The sequence below is a fragment of the Solanum pennellii genome, chromosome 11 (genome assembly GCF_001406875.1).
Source record: "Solanum pennellii chromosome 11, SPENNV200".
Classification (NCBI taxonomy): Eukaryota; Viridiplantae; Streptophyta; class Magnoliopsida; order Solanales; family Solanaceae; genus Solanum; species Solanum pennellii.
The window spans coordinates 59,321,886-59,342,789 of NC_028647.1; the positions used below are offsets into that span (position 1 = coordinate 59,321,886).

The following is a 20,904-nucleotide window of genomic DNA, read 5'->3' on the forward strand; positions in this document are numbered from 1 at the left end:
TATTGATGAGATTGTGAGGTGGCATGGGATTCCTTTGTCTATCGTTTCAGGTAGAGGAGCTCAGTTTACTTCAGATTTCTAGAGATCTTTCCAGAAAATCTTGGGCACTCAGGTGAAGCTTAGTATTGCCTTTCATCCTCAGACTGATGGGCAGACAGAGCGCACCATTCAGACATTGGAGGACATGTTGAGAGCGTGTGTGATTGACTTCAGAGGTAGCTGGGATGACCATATGCCTTTGATAGATTTCTCGTATAATAATAGCTATTACTCCAGCATTGGGATGGCACCGTTTGAAGCACTGTATGGTAGGAGGTGTAGATCTCCAGTTGGTGGTTCGAGGTTGGAGAGTCATCCATTTTGGGTCCAGAGATCATTCATGAGGCCTTATAGAAGGTTAGAGTGATTAGGGACAGGTTGGATACTGCTTACAGCAGACAGAAATCATATGCAGACAACAGAAAGCAGCCCTTAGAATTTGATGTTGGTGACCAGGTTTACTTGAATATATCACCTATGAAAGGGGTGATGAGATTTGGTAGAAAAGGGAAGCTAAGTCCGAGGTATGTGGGGCCATATGAGATCCTACAGCGTGTGGGTGAGGTGGCCTATGAGTTAGCATTGCCTGCGGAGCTAGCTTCTGTCATCCAGTCTTTCATGTCTCTATGTTGAAGAAGTGCCTAGGTGATCCAGCATCGATTCTACCTGTGGAATGTTTAAGGGTTGATGAAGACTTGTCTTACGAGGTGGTACATGTTGAGATCTTAGACAGACAGGTCAAGCGGCTGAGGAACAAGGAGATTGCCACAGTGAAGGTATTGTGGAGAAATCATCTTGTTGAGGGGGCTACGTGGGAGGTTGAGGCCGACATGAGATCCCGCTACCCTCATATTTTCAGCTCTTGAGGTTAGATTTCCTACTCTCAAGTCTATGTTTACTTATCTCTCCGTATTTTGTTGCTATTGCTTGACTGTGCATAGTGATTATGTTATGATCTGATTGGCATTATGATGTGTAGTGATAGTGTCATTCGGGGACGAATGTTCCTAAGAGGGGATAATGTAACAACCCAAAAAAAATGAATATGATAAATACTTAAGGTGATTTATTTATTATTTAAAATCTGAAATTTTAAGGGCATAATGGTCCTTTCAATAAGCTAATTAAATCAGGTTTTTATTTAAATTAATAAGGAGTCCTAGTTTGACTAATTCCCAAACTAAAACTCCTATTATTTTACAACTCTTTCTCACAATCTCTCTACTATCTCCCACGATCTCTCTCTCACGTTCATCATTTTCTCCCTCACGTTGGTTCTGCCAAAAAACAACAAATAACAGCAGTAATATCAAGAGTTCTTCACACTTGAAGGACTCACATGAAATTTTAAGAAGAACAAAGCAACCAAAATCGTTAAGGCAAAGAGAATTTGTTCGTTGAGTGGTGTGGACGTTGAGGTAACTTGGACTGATTTTGGAGAGAGTTTTGGGCAGCAAATTCATCGTCTGAACATCAATAAAGTTATGGGTTTCTCTCCTGGAATCCTTTCTACAAGAGAAATTCCGTATGACGAATTCAACACTTTGAAACAAGGATTTTTCCCTCTATTGTCGAACTCCTTGTCCGTAGTCTCCTTCTAATTTCAATCTGAATTAGGTTAGAAATCATGTTGTTGGTATGTTTGCTGGTAGTTAAGTTTGAAGTATGATCTTTTTGATATTGTGTTCATGATTTTGTGTTTGGAATTGCAAGCATGTTCAATGATGTCAACCGAAAATGATGTTGTGCAATGTGTAAACCATATGTTGTTGTTCTCGATTTTGAAGCCTTAAAATGGCTAGTTTGATGGTTGAAATTAACGTGCATAAGATGTGTAATTCGTGATGTTCATATGAGGTGCAATGTGGCTGATTTTAAGTGGAAAGTTTTAGCTAAAACAACAATGAATCTACACCTAAGAATGTGTTAAACGAATCGTGAAACTACCTCAAAACGAATGTATGAATGTTGTTAAGTAAAGGCTACAAAACTTAATTAAATTTTCAGCATTTGGTGATGAGGTTTCGGTCAATAAAAGGTGCACCACGTACTATGTAAAAGTGAAAGAAAAATCAGTAAGGTCAGCAGGGTTCGAACCCGAGACCTCCCCTTGCTAAGTTAAAAAAAAATGCAAATAAAGAAATGGGGTTAAGGGGGATTGAAATTGGGTACTTAGGTTGTTTCTCCTAGACTTAAAAATAAATAAAAATAAAGGAAAAGAGGGGAGTGGGATCGAACCCACCACCTTTCGGCTTAACGTGTAACCAAGGAAAAATAAAAGAAAGGAAAAGAGAAGAGGTGTGGGGGTTCGATTCCACGACCTCTCGGTCACGTGAGGAGACAAAGGAAAATAAATCAAAAATGATGAAAGTAAGGGGAGTGGAATTCGAACCCACCATCCCTCGGCCGAGTGAAGTAACTAAAATAGAAAAAAATAAAAATAATGATGTTGTTAAGGGGATTCGAACTCGAATCCCCAAGCCGAAACATAAATCGAAATTAAGAGAAAAACTAAGTGTTGTCCAAGGGATTTGAAATCGGGTTCCCTTGCCCAAATTCCGTTTTGACACATAAATCATACGTCAATAAATGTTTAATGAATGCTGCCTCTAAAGATCAAAATAAATATCTTGGCATATCTACAAGATGCATAAGTCTTGTACCACATAATCATGGGTAAACATGAATCACTTAGACAAACTATGAATGAAGCCTCATGGCTTGTATGTATAGACTCATAAGTCTAGCATACGTTTAAAAGTAAGTGAACCTAAAATGTATGTGATGAAATGAACAATGAAATGATGAAATGAACAAAGAAATGATGAAATGAACAATGAAATGATGAAAACCTAGAAGGGTTAAGTAAGATTGTGAAACACACTAAATGGCCAAGTGCATTGGCATATGATGAAATTCATGTAAAATGGGGTGAGTAATTATGAAGAGCAAATGTGCTAATGTTAATGAATGTGGTGACAACATGATATGAGGCTAATGTAAAAGATGAGAGCACTCTCAAATGAGCCTAAGTAAATGTTACCAAAACGTACTCACCTATGAGAGTGTAAAGTTAATGAAGAGACCAGTCTCTATGAACACTCCAATGAAAGTATTGTTATTAACACACTTAATACTAATGACGAGATGAAAAATCATCTATTGATCTATGATGTCCTCATACTAGAAGACAGCTTCCCTGATGTATGAGTTGAATGTAATGGAACTTTATACTGAGCACCGATAGACTAGCTATGAGTGGTGATGCCTTTTTTCGGGAATGGCGGAGGTTCACGTAACTCTCATGAGATGAGACTGTCCGGCTTGCCAGGTATGGATCTCCTTATATCTCCTAGTCTTCGAACCTATACTGCCAATATAAGGATCTGGCGGGGTTCAATTTCCTTTTGCGCTAGATGTTTTGGGTCACTTTGATCGGTGATTCCACCTCTTTTCGGTGTGGGGTTTCATGACACTGGATTTCATGATGCTCACGTGATCTATATCGGTTAAAGTTAAAGTTCCCAATGAATGAATGAGGTCAGCCTCAAATGATGCACATAATGAAACGAATGATACCAAAGGTGTTAGGATAGGATAATCAAGAGGTGAGTTAGATTCAAGTAATGACATTAGGTCATTCTTGGTCATTGCACAACGAACCCGATGAAAGTCTTAAACTACATCCTAGGTATAGTTGGTGCTTACAATTGCCCATGAATGAAATGAAGTACGTATGAATGAATGAAGCAAACTCTGTGTTTGCTAAAGCAGACTCCCTAGTTGAGGTACCATATGTTAAGCCCTCATTTTTGGGAAGTCTTAATGTCAAGTCCATGATTCCAAGGTCTCAAGGCATACTAATGAATGATATGAACTATGTGTTATATGAATTATGATATGTGCTATGTGGATGTTGTTGTGTGCTGTGTGCAAAATGTTAAGTATGATGATGCATGTTACTCTCATGGCATAACTTTCCTAATCCAAATTTGGAAAGCTCATAAACTTTCCTAATCCAAATTTGGAAAGTTCATTCACTTTCCAAATCTCAATTTGGGAAGTACACTGACTTGACCTGCTATAATCATGTTGCTAGGAAAGAGCTATTCTTTCTCATGCATGTCCTTGGTGTGTGCTTGCATATACCCATACTTAGTACAAGTGTGTACTAATTCCATACAAATATCTACTTTTAGGTGCAGGCACAGGTGGACGTTAGATCTTACAGTACGACGTTGCAGCTATCCGGACGTGGAGCTTTTATCCGAACTTGGTAGGCCCTCATGCTTTCGAGGCTGTCTACTGTTATTATCTAGCTTAGATGTAGGCTTTAGCTAGTGGAGCATGTTGTACTAGTGTTTCTTTACACTTTTATTTCAGACTTTGTGTTGGTGCCGTTTTGGCAAAAATACTTTTAATGCAATTATGAATTGTTTCTTTCATTTGATTATCTCTATATTAGATGGTTGTTTTGTGAACACCTATGATGTTAAGTTCAAAATGTTTATCATGAAATAAGAAAATAAAAAAGTTCAAATTTTCCGCTAAAATTAACCTAGATGAAGTAAGATTGATGTATGTAGGCTTGTCTACGACCTCTGGGAGGTCAACGACGCCGGTCTCGTCTGGGGTCTGAACTCCGGTCGTGACAATTTTCATTTTCATCAAAGAATTTTTGTTGCAACTAGATAAATGGTTACTTTTCTTAAAATTTTTAAGCTAAGGGTGTGTTTGGTATGAAGGAAAATGTTTTCCATGGAAAATGTTTTCCATGGAAAATGTTTTCCTGGAAAACAAGTAGATTTTAGATTTATTTTCTCATGTTTGGTTGGTGAGTAGAAAATGTTTTCCAGAAATGATTTTTAGTGTTTGATTTATGAATGAAAAATGTTTTTGAAAGACATCTTTTATTTTTACTGGAGTAAATTGAAAATATTTTTTAAAAATAATTTTTATTTGGGGTGGGGGTGGGGGTGGGGTAGGAGTGAAAAAGTAATAATTTGAACTTTATAGTATTTTTTAAAAAAAAAATTAATTTTTTTTTTAAAAAATACTATAAAGTTCAAATTATTACTTTTTCACTCCTACCCCACCCCCCCCCCCAAAAAAAAATATTTTTAAAAAGCAAAATTATTTTTTGGGGGAGGGGGGAGGGGGGCTGGCCGGTGGTGGTCAGGGATCGGGTAAAAAAATAAAAGTTTAAAATTAATTTTTTTTTTAAAATTGTTGTTTTTACCCAAAAAAATGTAATTTAAAATTGGAAGAGAGTTTTTGGAAAATGTTTTCCTTATTTTTGGAGAGAAGTCATTTTCCTTAATTTTGAGGAAAATGAGTTGATTTGAAAAACATTTTCCAAAACTTTTGTCCCAACCAACCAAACATGAGAAAATTGAAAACATTTTCGAGAAAATGATTTCCTTCATACCAAGCACACTCTAAAGAGTAACTTCATTGATTTTGTTTTCTTTATCATTTTATTTGCGTAAATCAAACAAGATAACTTGATAGACAAAAGGCTGGAGTTTATTGGTGTGTGATTCATAAGTTGGGTAAAGTCTCTAACATTAATATCAGATCGAGGATATATAAGTACTCTCTCATGGGAGAAGTAAGAATTTTGAGCATATTCTTGAAGTAGTGGTTTACTCCAAGAAAAGACGGAGTTATGAGACAATATTTCACTTCAATAAGCTACTTAAGGATTATGTTTATGAAATGTAAGCGGCTCAAACAATATATCTAAAATCGTCAAATCATGAATTTTCAGAGCACATTCTTATGAAAAAAGTTTTATATGGATCTTGATGTCTTGAATCAATTTGTAGTCAATAATACGTGTAAGGGTTTTTTATAGTTAAGTCGGTGAGCCCGAGTTTACGATAATATACAGAGTGATGAAAGACAATTAAGCATGGGAATCATCAAACAATAATGGTGGTATCTTTATGGTAATCCCTTACTCATTGCGATTATCAAAGAAAATTAGAAGTGTGATCCACTAGTCTTAATATGGCCATCACTATTGCTCTTCTGACCAAGAAGTTTGTGAAAAGTGGTTTGAAAAAGATTAAGTCGATCAAAGATGTTAAGAATGTGTCACATATAAATTATGTTTAATAGACGATATAATAAGACTCTTTCAATATAATTTGAGAAAGCTAATTATATGAATAACTCTCACTGTGGATATCAACATTAGAATTACCATAGGCATCTTATCAAAACTAATGGAGACCACAACCACAAGGTCAAGATAACCAAAGGGTCAGGTACCAAACTCAAGATAACCAAAAGCAACACAACTTAAAGAACAACAATTGTGAAAACAAGAGTGTTAATTTGTATGTACTTCTATGAAGGTAGACATCTAACTTTTACAAAACAGTCCTTTTCATGACTAGAATGATTCTAATTTGAAAGGTATGATTTAAAAGGTTTTATAAAACCAAGAAAGAATAAGTACTACAATTCACAACATGTCTAAGATGATAAGTTTTTGCTATCCAAAATCTTGAATCGCAGATAACACACATCTCCAAAGAGCAAGTCTACCTAAAAAGGATATCTTACAAGCAACATAATTGATAAACAGTTGAAGTGTGATGATTAAGATTAAGAGCAACAAAATATTCCCAGATAAGATAGAGGAGGCTAAATTTGTTGTGGGAGTTGTAATTGCTTAAAAAAGAACTTTTATTTTGACATATGTTCGAGATAGTGGTAATTCCAAGCAAAGGAGGAAGTTGTAAAGGTGCTAAAACATCCACCTTTCATGTAATGATCATGAAGGTTTCCTAAACTTTTTTTAACAAATTATCATTTTATTCCTCCTGATAGAGGCCCCGAGTCATGTTTAATCAGTTTACGAAGTTGATTTTGAAATCTGATTGAAATGTTGTACCTTTTAGAAGTTTTTGAGTTTTGAAAGTTTAAAGTTGTTAAAAGTAATTTTTCGATAACAATTGAAAATTTGAATCTCGAAATGAGATTTCGTCAGTTCCATCATCTCTAAAAATGCAGACTTTAGTCTGGTGGTGTTGTCATTTTCTATTTCGGAGTTGTTTCGTGAATTTGAGCGCTTGAGTTGGAAGTTTAAGTGTATCTAGATAATGAATTGAATTTGATCATCATTTAGAGTTCAAAAGTTCAAATCGAATTTTTGGCAATTCCATTGAATTTGGAGGATTATTTATATATAGGTGAGACCTTGGTTGAATTCTTAAAGGTTTTAAAAGTAATTTGATATTTTTGGTGAAAGTTAGTTTATTGCGACTTTTACGAGTTTCGGATCAAGAATAATGCTGAATAGTGTTTCAATGATTCCATTGAGTCCCTCACGTCGGATGTAGTAAGATAACATACTTGATTTGTGTGAACGGAATTCTGAATGAATCCTAAGGGTCCATTTGGCGTTTTGTTGTTTAGTGGTGTACTATTGGTGCCTAACTCTTCGTTTTTGCAAAAATTGTGATTGCGTTTGCGAAGGGTAATGTTTGACGACCTCCTCATTCGCGGAGGCTCGACTGCGACCGTGAAGGGTCGGAGTGTTGACCTTCGTGTTCGTAGAGGGTTGGGGACGTTACTCTTCGCGGTCAAGGGACAGGGTACGCATTCGCGGAAAGGGTCTATGGTCGTGGATAGTACGATTGTAGTTTAACGAAACCTTAAAATCAGAATTTCTTCCCCGTTGTACCATCTTTTTTATCTTTGGAACTCTTGAAAAGGGATTTCAAGAGGGTTTTTCGAGATAAATCATTTGGATAAGTATTTGTGACTCTAAATCTTCATTTCCATTTATCATTCATGATTTTAAACGTCAAATTCATGTTTTGGAATGACAAAGTATGAATTTTTCAATAACTCAAGATTTTGAAAAAAAATGGTGATTAAATGTTAGTTTTAACTTATTTTTTGATGTGATTTTTACTTAAATATTGAATTTCAGAGTATTTGAGTAATATGTTTATTATTGGGCCAATTTGACCTCGATTTTCAAAATCAATGATATGATTGTTGTAAGTTTTGAATTTTTATTGTGTTTTCATATTTGTTTAAATTGTGTTATTGAAAACTCAATGGAAAGGAAAAACTGAAGTGTCAGGTTGATTGATTGTTTTCTAGAGGCAAGTGGACCTCTTGACCGTTTGTTAAACAAATAGAATCTTGTATTTTTTATTGTGTGTTGGAGAGTAATGACAATTAGCGAAGGATTTGATATTTGTCGTCATTTGTTCATTTTGAATGATTTTAATGATGAAAAGGAAAAATGAAAAAGGCGACTTGATGTAATTGATGTGTGATATTTTGTGGATGATTTGATCATTATATTAATTCATCGGTGTAACACAATAATATGATATGTGTATTGATATGAAATTATCATCTTCTTATTGATTGTGTGAACATGCCTATTTGCATTGATTCTGATACACTATGATGACTATGTTAAAAGGAAATGATCCCAGCGATTGATGATATGTCGAAGGGAAATGTTCTGCCGATTGATGATTATCCCGAAGCAAATTGGTTTTGGCGGATACATAAACCTTATGAGTCATTCATGTGTCCCGGACTGAGTCTCAGGGGGTGCGTATCCTTAGGACAAAAATGTTCTATATTTGACATTGTTTTTCATTGCATTGCATATCATTATCATTCTGTGATCTTTGTGAATGCTTCGTTATGGACATTGTGGTTGATGAATATGAAAAACTCCATTGGTGACATGCATATGTTGAGATGTTAAATGTGTTGTGTGCTATATACATTGTAAATTTGTTAGGTTGTGATGTTTTGATTTTCTGTAGGTTGTAATTTATAGAGGTTCGATTGGAGTGTTGGAAGTACATGTATTCTATATTGCTTTACTGTTGATTGCATGTTGAGTAGCATTGTTGTTTGGTACCCACTCTCTTGCTTTACACTTGTGTAGGTTACAAGTCCGGATTATCGTGATTACTCCTTCTCTTCTACGTTCTAGGCTTATTGTTGAGAGTTTGTGAGGTAGTTGCTTGTTATCTCGGCAGATATTTCATTATGTTCTTGTTCTGTTGTAGAAACAATAACATTCAGACTTGTATTTCTTTTGAATTTATTGTAAAATACTTAGAAACTTGTACACGTGACATAATTTGTGGTCATTTATAAGTTATATTATGTTTCCACAAGTTTGGGTTATACTTATTATTCTGGTTAAATTTTTGCATTTACCTTAATATTTTGAGGTTCAAGCTAGCCTTTCTCAGTCGGATAAGACATGTGTCAATCACATTTGATTTTTGAGTCATGACAACCCCTTCCACACTCGATTTCTCCATTCCCTCAAAGATTTGATGAAAAGAGCAAAGAAAGTTGCAGTAAAAAAATTATGAAATGCTCGAAATTCCTAAGTCTATAAAAATTATGCTATCCAGACTAAAGTCAAGCAAGAAGAAAAGGTATAGGTAAAGGTGACTCATCATGTTAGTTCAATTGTTTATGCAAATGGGGTTAAGAAGAAAGAAGATGCAGAAGCAATATTCACTATTCCTTGCATATAGTTTTCAAATGTATATTGATAAGTTGGAATAATAATGCATTTACTTCCAACTTTATAACTCATACTGATTCTTCCAAAAGGAAAAACACCAGAAGAGACAATTGTAAGTGAAAATTACATTATACTAATGCAACTACAGAATATTGCCTCCATAAAAGAACACAAAATGTTCTAGCATAAGTCAGCCATCAGTTAAGTTCTCTTGAATAGTTTGATCACTTCTATAGACACAATAACTAGTGTTTGTCATAATTTAGCTCAAAAGGACCTCAGATCACCTATTACACTTTCAAAGACATTACACAACAGATTTTTACAAAAAGAATACTAGCTTTATAGTTTAGTCCAAAGTACCATGGAGGGAGAAGAGAAATAACTATGAAGAACAGAACTGCTACTCTAGTGTGACACCACTTCTATTTAACTTGTTTAAATCATATAGTTGGTCTAAAGATAATCCATCTTGAAGCCTTCTGGGAACTATTGACCAGGCGCTGTGCTTCGGAAAATAGCAAAATATAAATATAGGTAAATACACAAGTCAAGTTTGACTCATTCTCACTCTGTCTCCCATCCAGGGATATTAGCAGTAGCTTCATTAACCATCTTCACTAATCTTACCTGCAAAAAGGGGGGGGAAACGTTATGAGCAGTGATAAAAACAAGTCTGGTTCCTTGCAGATACTGACACTTTTCCTCCCTACTTGTATGTGTGCAGTTAACATGCATGTCTGCTTGCATCAGTCATTATGATGAGATTTAATCGCCTATATGTTCACACATATGCCCACTGGTTATGGACAAATTATACGCTGGGTGTCGAAACGGGTTATGAGGAAACATATCTGTCACGCTCTTACCTAGGCAGACATGTTACCATGTCTCTCCATTTTAGCTCATCGCAGATCAATATTATAAAATAAGAAAATAAAAGAAATGCTAGAAGTTCTCTATTGTTTCTTGTAGCAACATATACATCTCTAATAGGACTAAGAGTCTGTTTGGATTGGCATATTTTAAGTACTTTTAAGCCAAAAGCTATTAAGCACTTTTGGATTTTTCAAGTATGTGGAAAATATTGAAGAAGAATATTATTGCATTGTGTATCTACATTATTGTATAAATGCTCTATTTATGGACGCTAAAATGCAATCCTTGACCAAGTAGGAAACTATATAGTATTCTTATTAGTTTTACTATTCCTATTCCTGTTTCTATTTTAAGTAGGATTGTATATGTCTATTCTTATTCTAACATTCTCCCTCTAGCTGGTGCATACAAGTCATATGTACCTAGCTTGTTACAAATGTAATTAATATGAGGAAAGATAAGGTCCTTGGTGAGATATCTACAAGTTAATCACTCGACTTCACAAAATTGATAGTCAATCTGAATGTTCTTGATGAGATATCTACAAGTTGATCATTCGACTTCACAAAATTGATAGTCAATCTGAATGTGCTTAGTCTTCTCATGCAATACTCGACTTGATGCAAAATGTCAATAAAACACAAAGTGATTAATTCCTAAATTACAGTTTTGAACTTCCCAAACCAAGCTTCAGAAGATTGTTTCGGACCATAGAGTGACTTACACAATTGACATAGAAGGCTACATTACTTGCTCCCCTGAGCAAAAAAATTAGGTGGTTGCTCCATATAGACTTCTTCACCGTACACAATCGTCAAAAATTGCTCAAAATCAAGTGTGGATATATGGATCATCTTGGAAATCAATAGATCAATTGATATTAAACAAGAAGGTCACTGGAAAATGAACCAAAACATAATATATTCATGCATCGGAATATTAGATTTGATGACTAAAAGTGGCCACAATCTGATAAACATAATATATGGGTAGGGTCAGAATGATTGCACGACCCTACTAAAAGAGAAATTATATGGGTAGGGCCGAAATGATGGCATGACCTTACTGAAAAATAAAAATTATATGGGTAGAGTCTAATTGATGACACAATCCTACTGTTAAGAGAGAAATTATATGGGTAGAGTCAGATTGACGACATGATTCTACTAAAAAAGAGAAAGTAGTCACCAGTTTTATGCTACACAAGCTAGATATAAAAAGTAATCACTAGAAAGATGACATGGTGCTACACGAATTGAATATGAGAAAGTAGTCACTGAAATGATGGCACGGTGCTATACAAATAAGATATGAGAAAGTAGTCACCAGAAAGATAGTGGTGCTACACAAATTAAATATGAAAAAATAGTCACTGAACAGATAGCACGGTGCTACAAAATTAGATATTAAAAAGTAGTCAATAGAATGATGGCACGTGGCTACACAAATTAGATATGAGAAAATAGTCACATGAAAGATATACGGTGACCCAACATTCGCAAACACAATCGTTGGCCAGACGGACGGTATATAAGGGTAATAACCACCTGCCAGCAACGAAAACTCTTTGACTCTCTACAAATATCGTAGAGGTTTTGATACCATGTGAGAAATATTGAAGGAGAATATTATTTAATTGTGTATCTACATTATTACATAGAGAACCTATTTATAGACACTAAAACACAATCCTTGACCAAGTAGGAAACTATATACTATTCATATTCTTATGACTATTCCTATTTCCATTTTAAATAGGATGGTATATACATATTCCTATTCTAATAGAGTAGATTAAAAAAGGCTTATAATGCACGTAAGAGTGTGGCCTAGTGATCAATGAAACGGTTGAGCCATGAAGCTCGAGTACAACTCCCAGGTACAACTCCCAACAACTCCCAGTGGAGACAAAAACACTTGGTGATTCTTCGTATCAGTACTTGTTGCTGGTGGGAGGTGGCAACTACCAGGGGCGGACCCGTGTGGTTCCAGGGCTGGGAAAAAATTACATTGTATATGTAAGATAATCTTCTGTATTTTATGTGGATATATATATTTCGAACCCCCTCAATTACAAGGAGAATCTGATAGCCCAGCGGCAGGTCCCCTTGAAAGTAAGCTTCAAGTCGAGGGTTCGAATCTCTGTGTTAGCATTTTATTTTTTTCTTATTTAGTTTCAGTTCTGTTTTTCACGTTTTTTTTTAGTTTTTTATTTTACAAAACAAGCTAAAATTGTGGTTTAAAACCCAAAAAAAATCAAGAGTTCGCCACTAACACTATATACTACTACAATACTACTTCCTTGAAAGTTTGTTCTGTTGTCTTGTTGGCTTATATACACGTTTATACTTTTATTTTTCGAACTCCCTGAACGAAGATCATGGGTCCGCCACTAGCAGGTACCCCGTGGATTAGTTGAGGTACACAAAAGCAAGCACAGACACCACAATCATCCGGAAAGAAAATAAGTGCTTATAAGCACTTGGTTTTAGGCTAAAATGATAAAAATAAGTCAAAGCCATAAATTAGAATAAGTCAAAAATCCAAACAAGCTCTATACTCTTTAGGAAATATAGGACCTGAAATAAAAACTAATTTTGGTAATGGCAATAGGATTTTGTCTTTTCCTTTTTCTTCTAGAAGAGCCATATTTACCCGTGTCATCATATTAGATGAACTATTGTTTCTAGTAAGCCCTGATCTACTGAACTAAGGCGAGTCTCATGTCCATCTATTCCCATTAGACCATCCTACGGATTTCATCTCGAAAAAAAATGTCAAAAATAGTTGTTGCTTGATGCTCTATAGTCGCAAAACTTTTATGATAGAAGAAAGATAAACAACAATGATCAATGAGGTAATATGAAGCTATGAAGCAAAGGGAAGCCATAACATATGCTAGTACCTTTTGGCCACATCAAGAAAGGGAAGTCAATCTGACAAAAGTATGCAAAACAAATGAAATGGGACAATACCAAAACTACAGATAGCCTCTGTTGTTTACACAACATATAAATCTCTGCAATCTCAATTCTAAAGTTAGCAGTACAAATTTGAATGATTTCCCAGGTACTTTTTATAAAGTTAATAGTTCTACAGCATACGGCAAAGCTGTAGACAGAGGTTTAAACGTACCACACTTTCAGGAACCCCTGGAGGGGGCAAACTAAGATTTTTTGGTGGAGGGCCTCGTAGATAAGATCTTTTGTCAAATCTCCATTCACCAATCTTTCCATATGTCAACTCTCCCTGTTTAATCATCAAAAGGATTCAATGAACAGAACAATGTTTGTTACAGATTAGGCCGAAAATTCCATGTTTACAAGAACAGAATCTGCAAGTGTTATTTTACCTTCATATTATAATCACATCCATAGGTATAATGAATAATAAACTTCTTTCCAACTTCCAGATCCCAAGGTGGCTGAAAATGACCGGCGTTTGTTAGCTAGGGACTAGTCAAGCATAACATAACGAAGAAAAATGTATTTTCATTTAGCTCTTCTAGACCTGTAGCATGAAGTCCTTTCGAAGAATGTGGCGTACACCATGTAAAGCAGATGCCACCGCATAGCCATACCTTGAACAAGGAAATCCAAATCCAAATTTAGACTTCATAAGCCAAACATAACATCAACTACAAGCAACAACCGAAATGAGAAACAAAAACATCACGCACATTTCCAGAACCCAGCCAAAAGCCTTGTCGGTTTCTGGATCATCTTTCATCCTCAAAGAAACATTCATCCATGTAGGAGCAATTTTTTCTAAAATGGACTGCAACATCAGAAAAACAACAAAGAAAACCAAAAATGATTACATCAACCAGAGAAATGACCAGCCAAAAAACCAGACATACTAATGAGATCAGGCTGCCTTTTCATCACGTAGCATATTACAGCCAACCTTTTTAATTATAACAGGAGAATTTCCAATTGGATCAACATTAGTCACTGGGCCTAGCTCCTCCGGATAGTATTTTCGTATAACTTCCTCGTGTTCTGCTGGTTTTATGTAGAAAAATGGAAATGCGGCTGGGAGATCTCCACGAGCCAAGTTTGGCAAGGGATTTGCAAATACATGGTCAGGCTCTGCCATTAGAATGTATCTGCATCAGTCATATCATATTGTACCGTTCAGACTATATGCATACAAGAGAAAACGGTATACATTATCCAGCGTAGTGACTTACTCTTCTTCAATTGTTGCCTTTTCAAGCCACTGAACAAAAGCCCATGGTCTGTTAAGAACAATATAACCCTGAAGATAAAATGGAAAAATTTTCAGAAAAGTTAGGATGAGAAAACATTTTGCTGGTGAAGCAACTTGAGAAATAATACTCAGAGAACCAAAGCTTTCGCAGAAATAAAAGACGTTGTCAGAACAACTCAATTCGGTAAATTAATCGAGGCTCCCCATGATTTCAAACAGCAGATGATCATTCGTTGATTCATTTGTAAACTGTTGAAACAGAAAAAAATCAAATTATTTTCATGTTCTAAACTTTGAGCTTCTGAAGAAATCACTCAAGTTCCCCTACGACAATACTTCCTTGAACAAAGGAAAAAAATTAGAACAGATCAAAGCCATATCACCCCCTAAAGTTATCTAAAAGTTCATACATAGTTTGAGCCCCAGGACAGAAGATATGAAAGACCTAAACTGAGCAGATGGAAAACTAAACTATCTTGGCATGCACTAGCAGAAATTGAAGAGCCAAACTATTGGAAAGAGTTTGAGCCTATTTCATCTTGGCTAGTCTATAGCAGGAAAATTTGTAATGGCCAACTCTAACTGATTCATTAGACATGGCCATCTTTTTTACTTGCTTATTTTCTCTTCCTTCCCACCAAGAATCCTTCCCCTTCTTATTTCCTTGACAAGCTCTGCCCAAAATAAAAAATTAACTTGCCAAAAGAGACCGTATTTTTGACATATCTACATTTTCCTCTTATGTCCTGGAGAAAAGATACTATTTTCCATATCTGGAATCATCATCACCTATTCGTTTTTTGAGAAATAAAAAGAATAGCTTAAGATGATTTCAGACATGGCAAATAGTCCGGAATCATCCTCACCTGTAAAATCAGTTTTAATTCAATAGCTTCTTTTTGATGAAAAATTCCATAGCTTATTTAACCAGGATGAAGGGGAATATTAGCTTCTTCAACTGATAGTCTAAGATTTGGAAAGGCTTGTACCCTAGGCTATAAAGAAGATCTCTCATATGATTTATTACACCAATTTGCAACTGACAGGAGTACAAGACAAGCTCCAATCTGTGCAAAACCCTCCTCACTCTCCTTTCCCTTTTGTCGTAAAAAGTACTGTTTCTGTATGAAAAACAGAAAAGAAAAAAAAAACAGAAAACCATATATATTTCAAGTAAAGGGTGTTGAAACATTTAAGCACCCCAGTGAAGGGGAAAGTGGACACTTCACCTTGTAATTGATATGGGTCAGAAACTCAGCTTGTGTTATTTATACATTGAAAGATCTACTCAGAAATCAGCATCACTGAGATAGGATCCAACTCCCCCTGATACCTCAAGGGAATAACACAAGCCTTAGGCCCAATTGGGCTATGTTTCCGTTTTTATGAACAAGTTGTTTAGTTTCTTCAGTAAAATAATAGAAACTCTGATGAAGATTCTTTTCCCATTCGAACTTAAAGCTTAAAGAAACATCTAAGAAGCTTTCTCACTCACTCCCTGGATTACTTTGGTGATCATGGGTTCAGCCACTACCTTCATTAACTGTCAAACACCCTCGACGAAAATCTGTATATGCCACTCACAAGAACATATTCCCATACACTCAGACTTTCCGTGTGCCAATTAAGACACTTACCAATCTTCCCAAAAATTTTAAAACTGAAACTATTCAACTCTGTTGTTTACTTACATGAGAAACTAAAACTTCCTTCCTCAAAGCCAGAAACTAATCAATCCCAAGAAAAGGGGTAAACTTATCAGTCACATAGGTTATAATCAAATTATCAAAACCAAAAGAGAGTAAATCTTTCCAAAATAATCTCAACATGAAAAAACATAAAATTCACCAACTCAAGACTCAAACCATCAATTCAAAGTTTTTCACAGAGTTCTAATAAACATTAAAAACTGTACTCATATCATATCCTAAAATAAAACACATGAAGATACACAAATCCCACAAGTAGGGTATAGAGTGTACGCAAACCTTACCAGCACATCATACAGGAGTAAAATTCCACAACTAACAGTTTAAATATTTGAAAAATACGCAAAACCCAAAAGAATAATTCATCCAAACCAGCATTTTTTAAAAAAATAAAATAAAATAAACTCACCCGATCCAATCCTTCAGGAAGAGGATCAACAACAAAAGTAGGAATCTCCTCCATCAAATTATCAGGTTTACCCGAATGCAAAACCCGAGTAAACCCACCCATTTCCGATCCATCTCTCTCCTTCATCTTCTTATACCAATAATACATAATCCTACACTGCCACTTACTGTACGGCGCATCAGTCGCCGTCAATGCCACGTGGAATTTCCGGTCACCTAATTTCACTAAATTGGATTCCTTAACCGGGTCAAACCATTCCGATCCTCCTCCACCATTACTTCTACTACCACTAGTACTAATACTAAAACTGCTACTTGTCGTTGCCCTGTTGTGAATTATCAATGTAACCAAATTGTATGTTGCAAAGAAGAAACCTAATGCAAGTAAGATCAGTAACAATGGCGAAACCCGACCCATATTCTTTCTGGGTATCATTTTTGAGAATTTTGGAGAAGAGAAGATGAAAAGAATTTTTCAACGCTTTTATAATTAATTAAAATTAAAAGTTTGAAGATTTTGTGAGTTCAAATTAATAGGAAAGTTACATTAAATTTGATGTCTAATCTAATTAATATATATAGTGTTTTAGTGGATGCTAATTTGTTTTTAATTTATTTCATTTTAAAGTGGAAAGAAAGAAACAAAAAGGATAAACTCTTTAAAAAGAGCAATTGTATTATGTGTTTTAATTATCGTAATAATTTATACGAATGACTTTCTTTCTTTTTTTAGTCTGTTTAAAATAAAGTAATTTTTGTTTACTAATAATTTTTCACGTGATATGTTTAAGACTACAACATTAAATGACAATTTTGTACATTTTGACATAACTTTAATCTAAGACCACATAACAAAAATATTTTTTATTTTCTTAAAATTCGTGTAAAGTAAAACTAGATGATTCTTTATGAAACAGAGGAAATATTATTTTTGAAAAATTAAGAATAACCCATAGTCTCTACGATTTCTGTTACAGTCTGAGCACTTTGTGCATACTAGATAAAACTTCCATCGTGAAGGAAATAATATATTTATTAAAAGATTATTTACCATTTTAATTATTTAAAATAATAATTTTTTTTAAGAAAGTAAGAATAGTGAAATAATTACAAGCTCACGTTCAATTAATTGAGTTATTCATAATTTTTTATTTATTTTTTAAATTAAAAAAGAGTTAATTTAAGCAACCACAATAACGAACGAAAGAAAAGTATTAGAGTGCTAGTTTTGTTTTTCTTGTTGTCTTTTTATTTAATTTTATTTGAAGTACAAAGAAAGAAAGAAAAAGGATAAACACTTTAAAAAGAGCAATTTAACTAAAGATGTACATAATTTTAATTTGAAATGATTCTTTTCTAGAAGAAATATTCGCCTCCTGACCATTTTATTATTTGTTATTTGAAAGTACAAAGGGAAAAAAATTGATTAAAAAAAAAGAGAGCAATTTTATTATTTATTTTAATTATAACAAAAAATTATTTTATTTTTGAAAATTGAGAATAACTCATAGCCCTTGTGATTTTTGTCACAGTTTCTTAAGTAAATCCTCCCCGTGAAAAGATAATATATTTATCAAAAGATTATTTATCATTTTAATTATTTAAAATAATAATTTTTGTTCAATGATTTTCTTTTTAAAAGAATAAGAATAGGATAAAGAGGAAAAGGAAAATGATTATAATTAGGGGTGTTCATAGAAATTAATTCCAACCGACTAAATAAATTGATTTTTTTTGGATTTAGTTTGGATTTTAAAAATTGATAGTATTTGATTTGGGTATTTTATAAATAATTTTAAAGGTTCGGTATATGTTTTCATCAAAATTTATTTATAATTTACTCATGAAAGCAAAAAGGTCCAAGGTGAGAACATTTATCTTGTTGGTTTCATGTATATGATGTCTATGACAATTCGTTGTGGGATGATTGTCTCTTCCATATAGGACAAAATAGTAAATTTTGACGTTTTATTCACAGTATTAAGTGATTGAAATTTTTATAATGTTAGTCATTATAACTATTCATTTTGAATGGATTGTTATCACTTAATTTCACCTTTTAAATTGTTTCTTTTATTTTTGTGCATAGCTGGAAACCCGTTAACCGAACTAAATCAAACTGAATCAAAATCGAGAACAACTAAATCGGTAAATGTATATTATATTTGATCTGGTTTGATTTTAATTATCTTAAAATCGATTAAACTAGTTTGATTTTGATTTTAACCAATAACTGACCCAAATTAATTCATGAATACTCTAATTATATAAAACTAGTATACGTACCCGCGATTACACGGATATTTAAAATATAATATTTTTAAATTTATGAATAGCTAAATATGAATTATTATTGAGTAGCAAAAGTGCATGTATAATCATATATAATGTTTTAATTTTTCATATACAAATAATGCTAACAAAATTTTACCAAGTTCTTCTCCTTCTAATATGATGAAGATTAATAACATATGTGGCATGTGTTGAATTGATATATGTTTGCTAGTTAATTAAATTTTAAGTTCATAAATCAATTTAAAACCTAGTATTAAAATTATTAACCCTACTTTTAGCTAAAATCAACATACTAATTATTTGACTAATTAAATTTAAGCATCAAACCAACAAATTAAAAAAATATACTACTTATTCACTTCTTGTTCAAGTTCACATTGTCATATATAGTCACAAAAGAAAAAAAAAAAGACATAATCGATTACACTACGATCATCACAATCTGCATATAAAAAAATAAAAAAATGAATACTGCAAAATATTATATATTAGATGTAATGCAAAATGACTATATCGACAAAATAATTATCATAGTAGTAATTTATGAACTAAAAATATTGAAGAAATATGGTTCATTGCCATGAAATTTTTCAGAATTTCTTCATTTCTCTATCGTAAGTTTCTTCTTCCTCTTCCTCTTCCTCTTGATTCTTGTTGCATTAGAGAGGAAGATGCTATTCTCCTTCAATTATAACAAAACAATGCAATTATCCTTCAATTATTACAAAAAAATTTCACATCAGACATCAAACAATTAAGAAAAAAACATATAAACAAACAATACATGACTATTATATATCTCCTAAATTATCTTATCTAGATTTTTTTTGATTATAATATTTATTTTACAAATATTTGAGTTGAATTGAATTTGAATTTGAATTCGTATTTTAAAGAGTTGGCTTAAGAAGTGGATAATGTTATTAAGAATAATATTTTTTTAAAAGTTGTGGGTCATGAAGTTTATATTTATTTTTAGAAATAAAGTTAGTTATTATTTAAAATTTAAATTTTAAATTAATTATTTAGATATTTTGTGGTGGTCTGTTTTGAGATTTATTTTTAAAGGATGCGATTTACTTTATTTTAATTGAACTTTTTCCTTTCTTTTATTAAATAAGGCATGTTGTGGATAGAACTTAATAAATTCAAAAGAAAAAATAGAGAAAATAGTAAATTATGTTTCTAAAATCAATTAGTAAATTTTTTAAATTTCTTTATTTATCTATTATTTTATTTTAATTGATTTTTTCCCTTTCTTTTATTAAATAATGCATGTTGTATGGATAGAACTTGATAAACTAAAAAGAAAAAAAAAGGAAAAAGTAACTTCTGTTTTTTGAATCAATTAGTAAATTTACTTATTATATACAGTATTTTTTGTCCTTTATTTTCATTTTAATTTTTAGATTTTCGATTAATTTTACTAATTAATAAAATCTGATTTCCTACTAAAATCCACAGTTATTAACTTCTTCTTTTAAATCATTTTTAAAATTTATTTATTATTATTATTTTATTTTAATTGAATTTTTTTTCTTTCTTTTATGTTGGATGGATAGAATTTTTTATTAAATAAAGGAAAAGGAAAAAGTAAGTATCCCATTTTCGTACAACAGTTTTTAATTTATTATATTTAGTATCTGTATCATTTTAAATTTTTAGTAATTAAATTTAGTCAATTTTACATTTTTTTTTATATTTTAGATTAATTTTACTAATCAATAAATTCTATTTTCTTACGAAAATCCACTGTTCTTAAATTCTTCTTTTAAAAAAATATTTTTAAATTTATTTAGTTATTTATTATTTAGATTGATATTTTATTCT

At 33.0% G+C, this 20,904-nt stretch overlaps 1 protein-coding gene across 1 annotated transcript; it reads right to left on the bottom strand.

Annotated features, from left to right (window-relative positions):
* Positions 1–9,676: 9,676 nt before the first annotated feature.
* LOC107003047 (hydroxyproline O-arabinosyltransferase 3-like) lies at positions 9,677–17,431 on the bottom strand. The gene is made up of 8 exons (XM_015201291.2): positions 16,781–17,431; positions 14,643–14,710; positions 14,357–14,558; positions 14,130–14,227; positions 13,961–14,030; positions 13,803–13,874; positions 13,586–13,699; positions 9,677–10,201 (listed from the first exon to the last, which is right to left on the bottom strand). The coding sequence occupies exons 1-8, from the start codon at positions 17,213–17,215 to the stop codon at positions 10,139–10,141; spliced, it is 1,122 nt and encodes a 373-aa protein (XP_015056777.1). The 5' UTR covers positions 17,216–17,431; the 3' UTR covers positions 9,677–10,138.
* Positions 17,432–20,904: the final 3,473 nt, after the last annotated feature.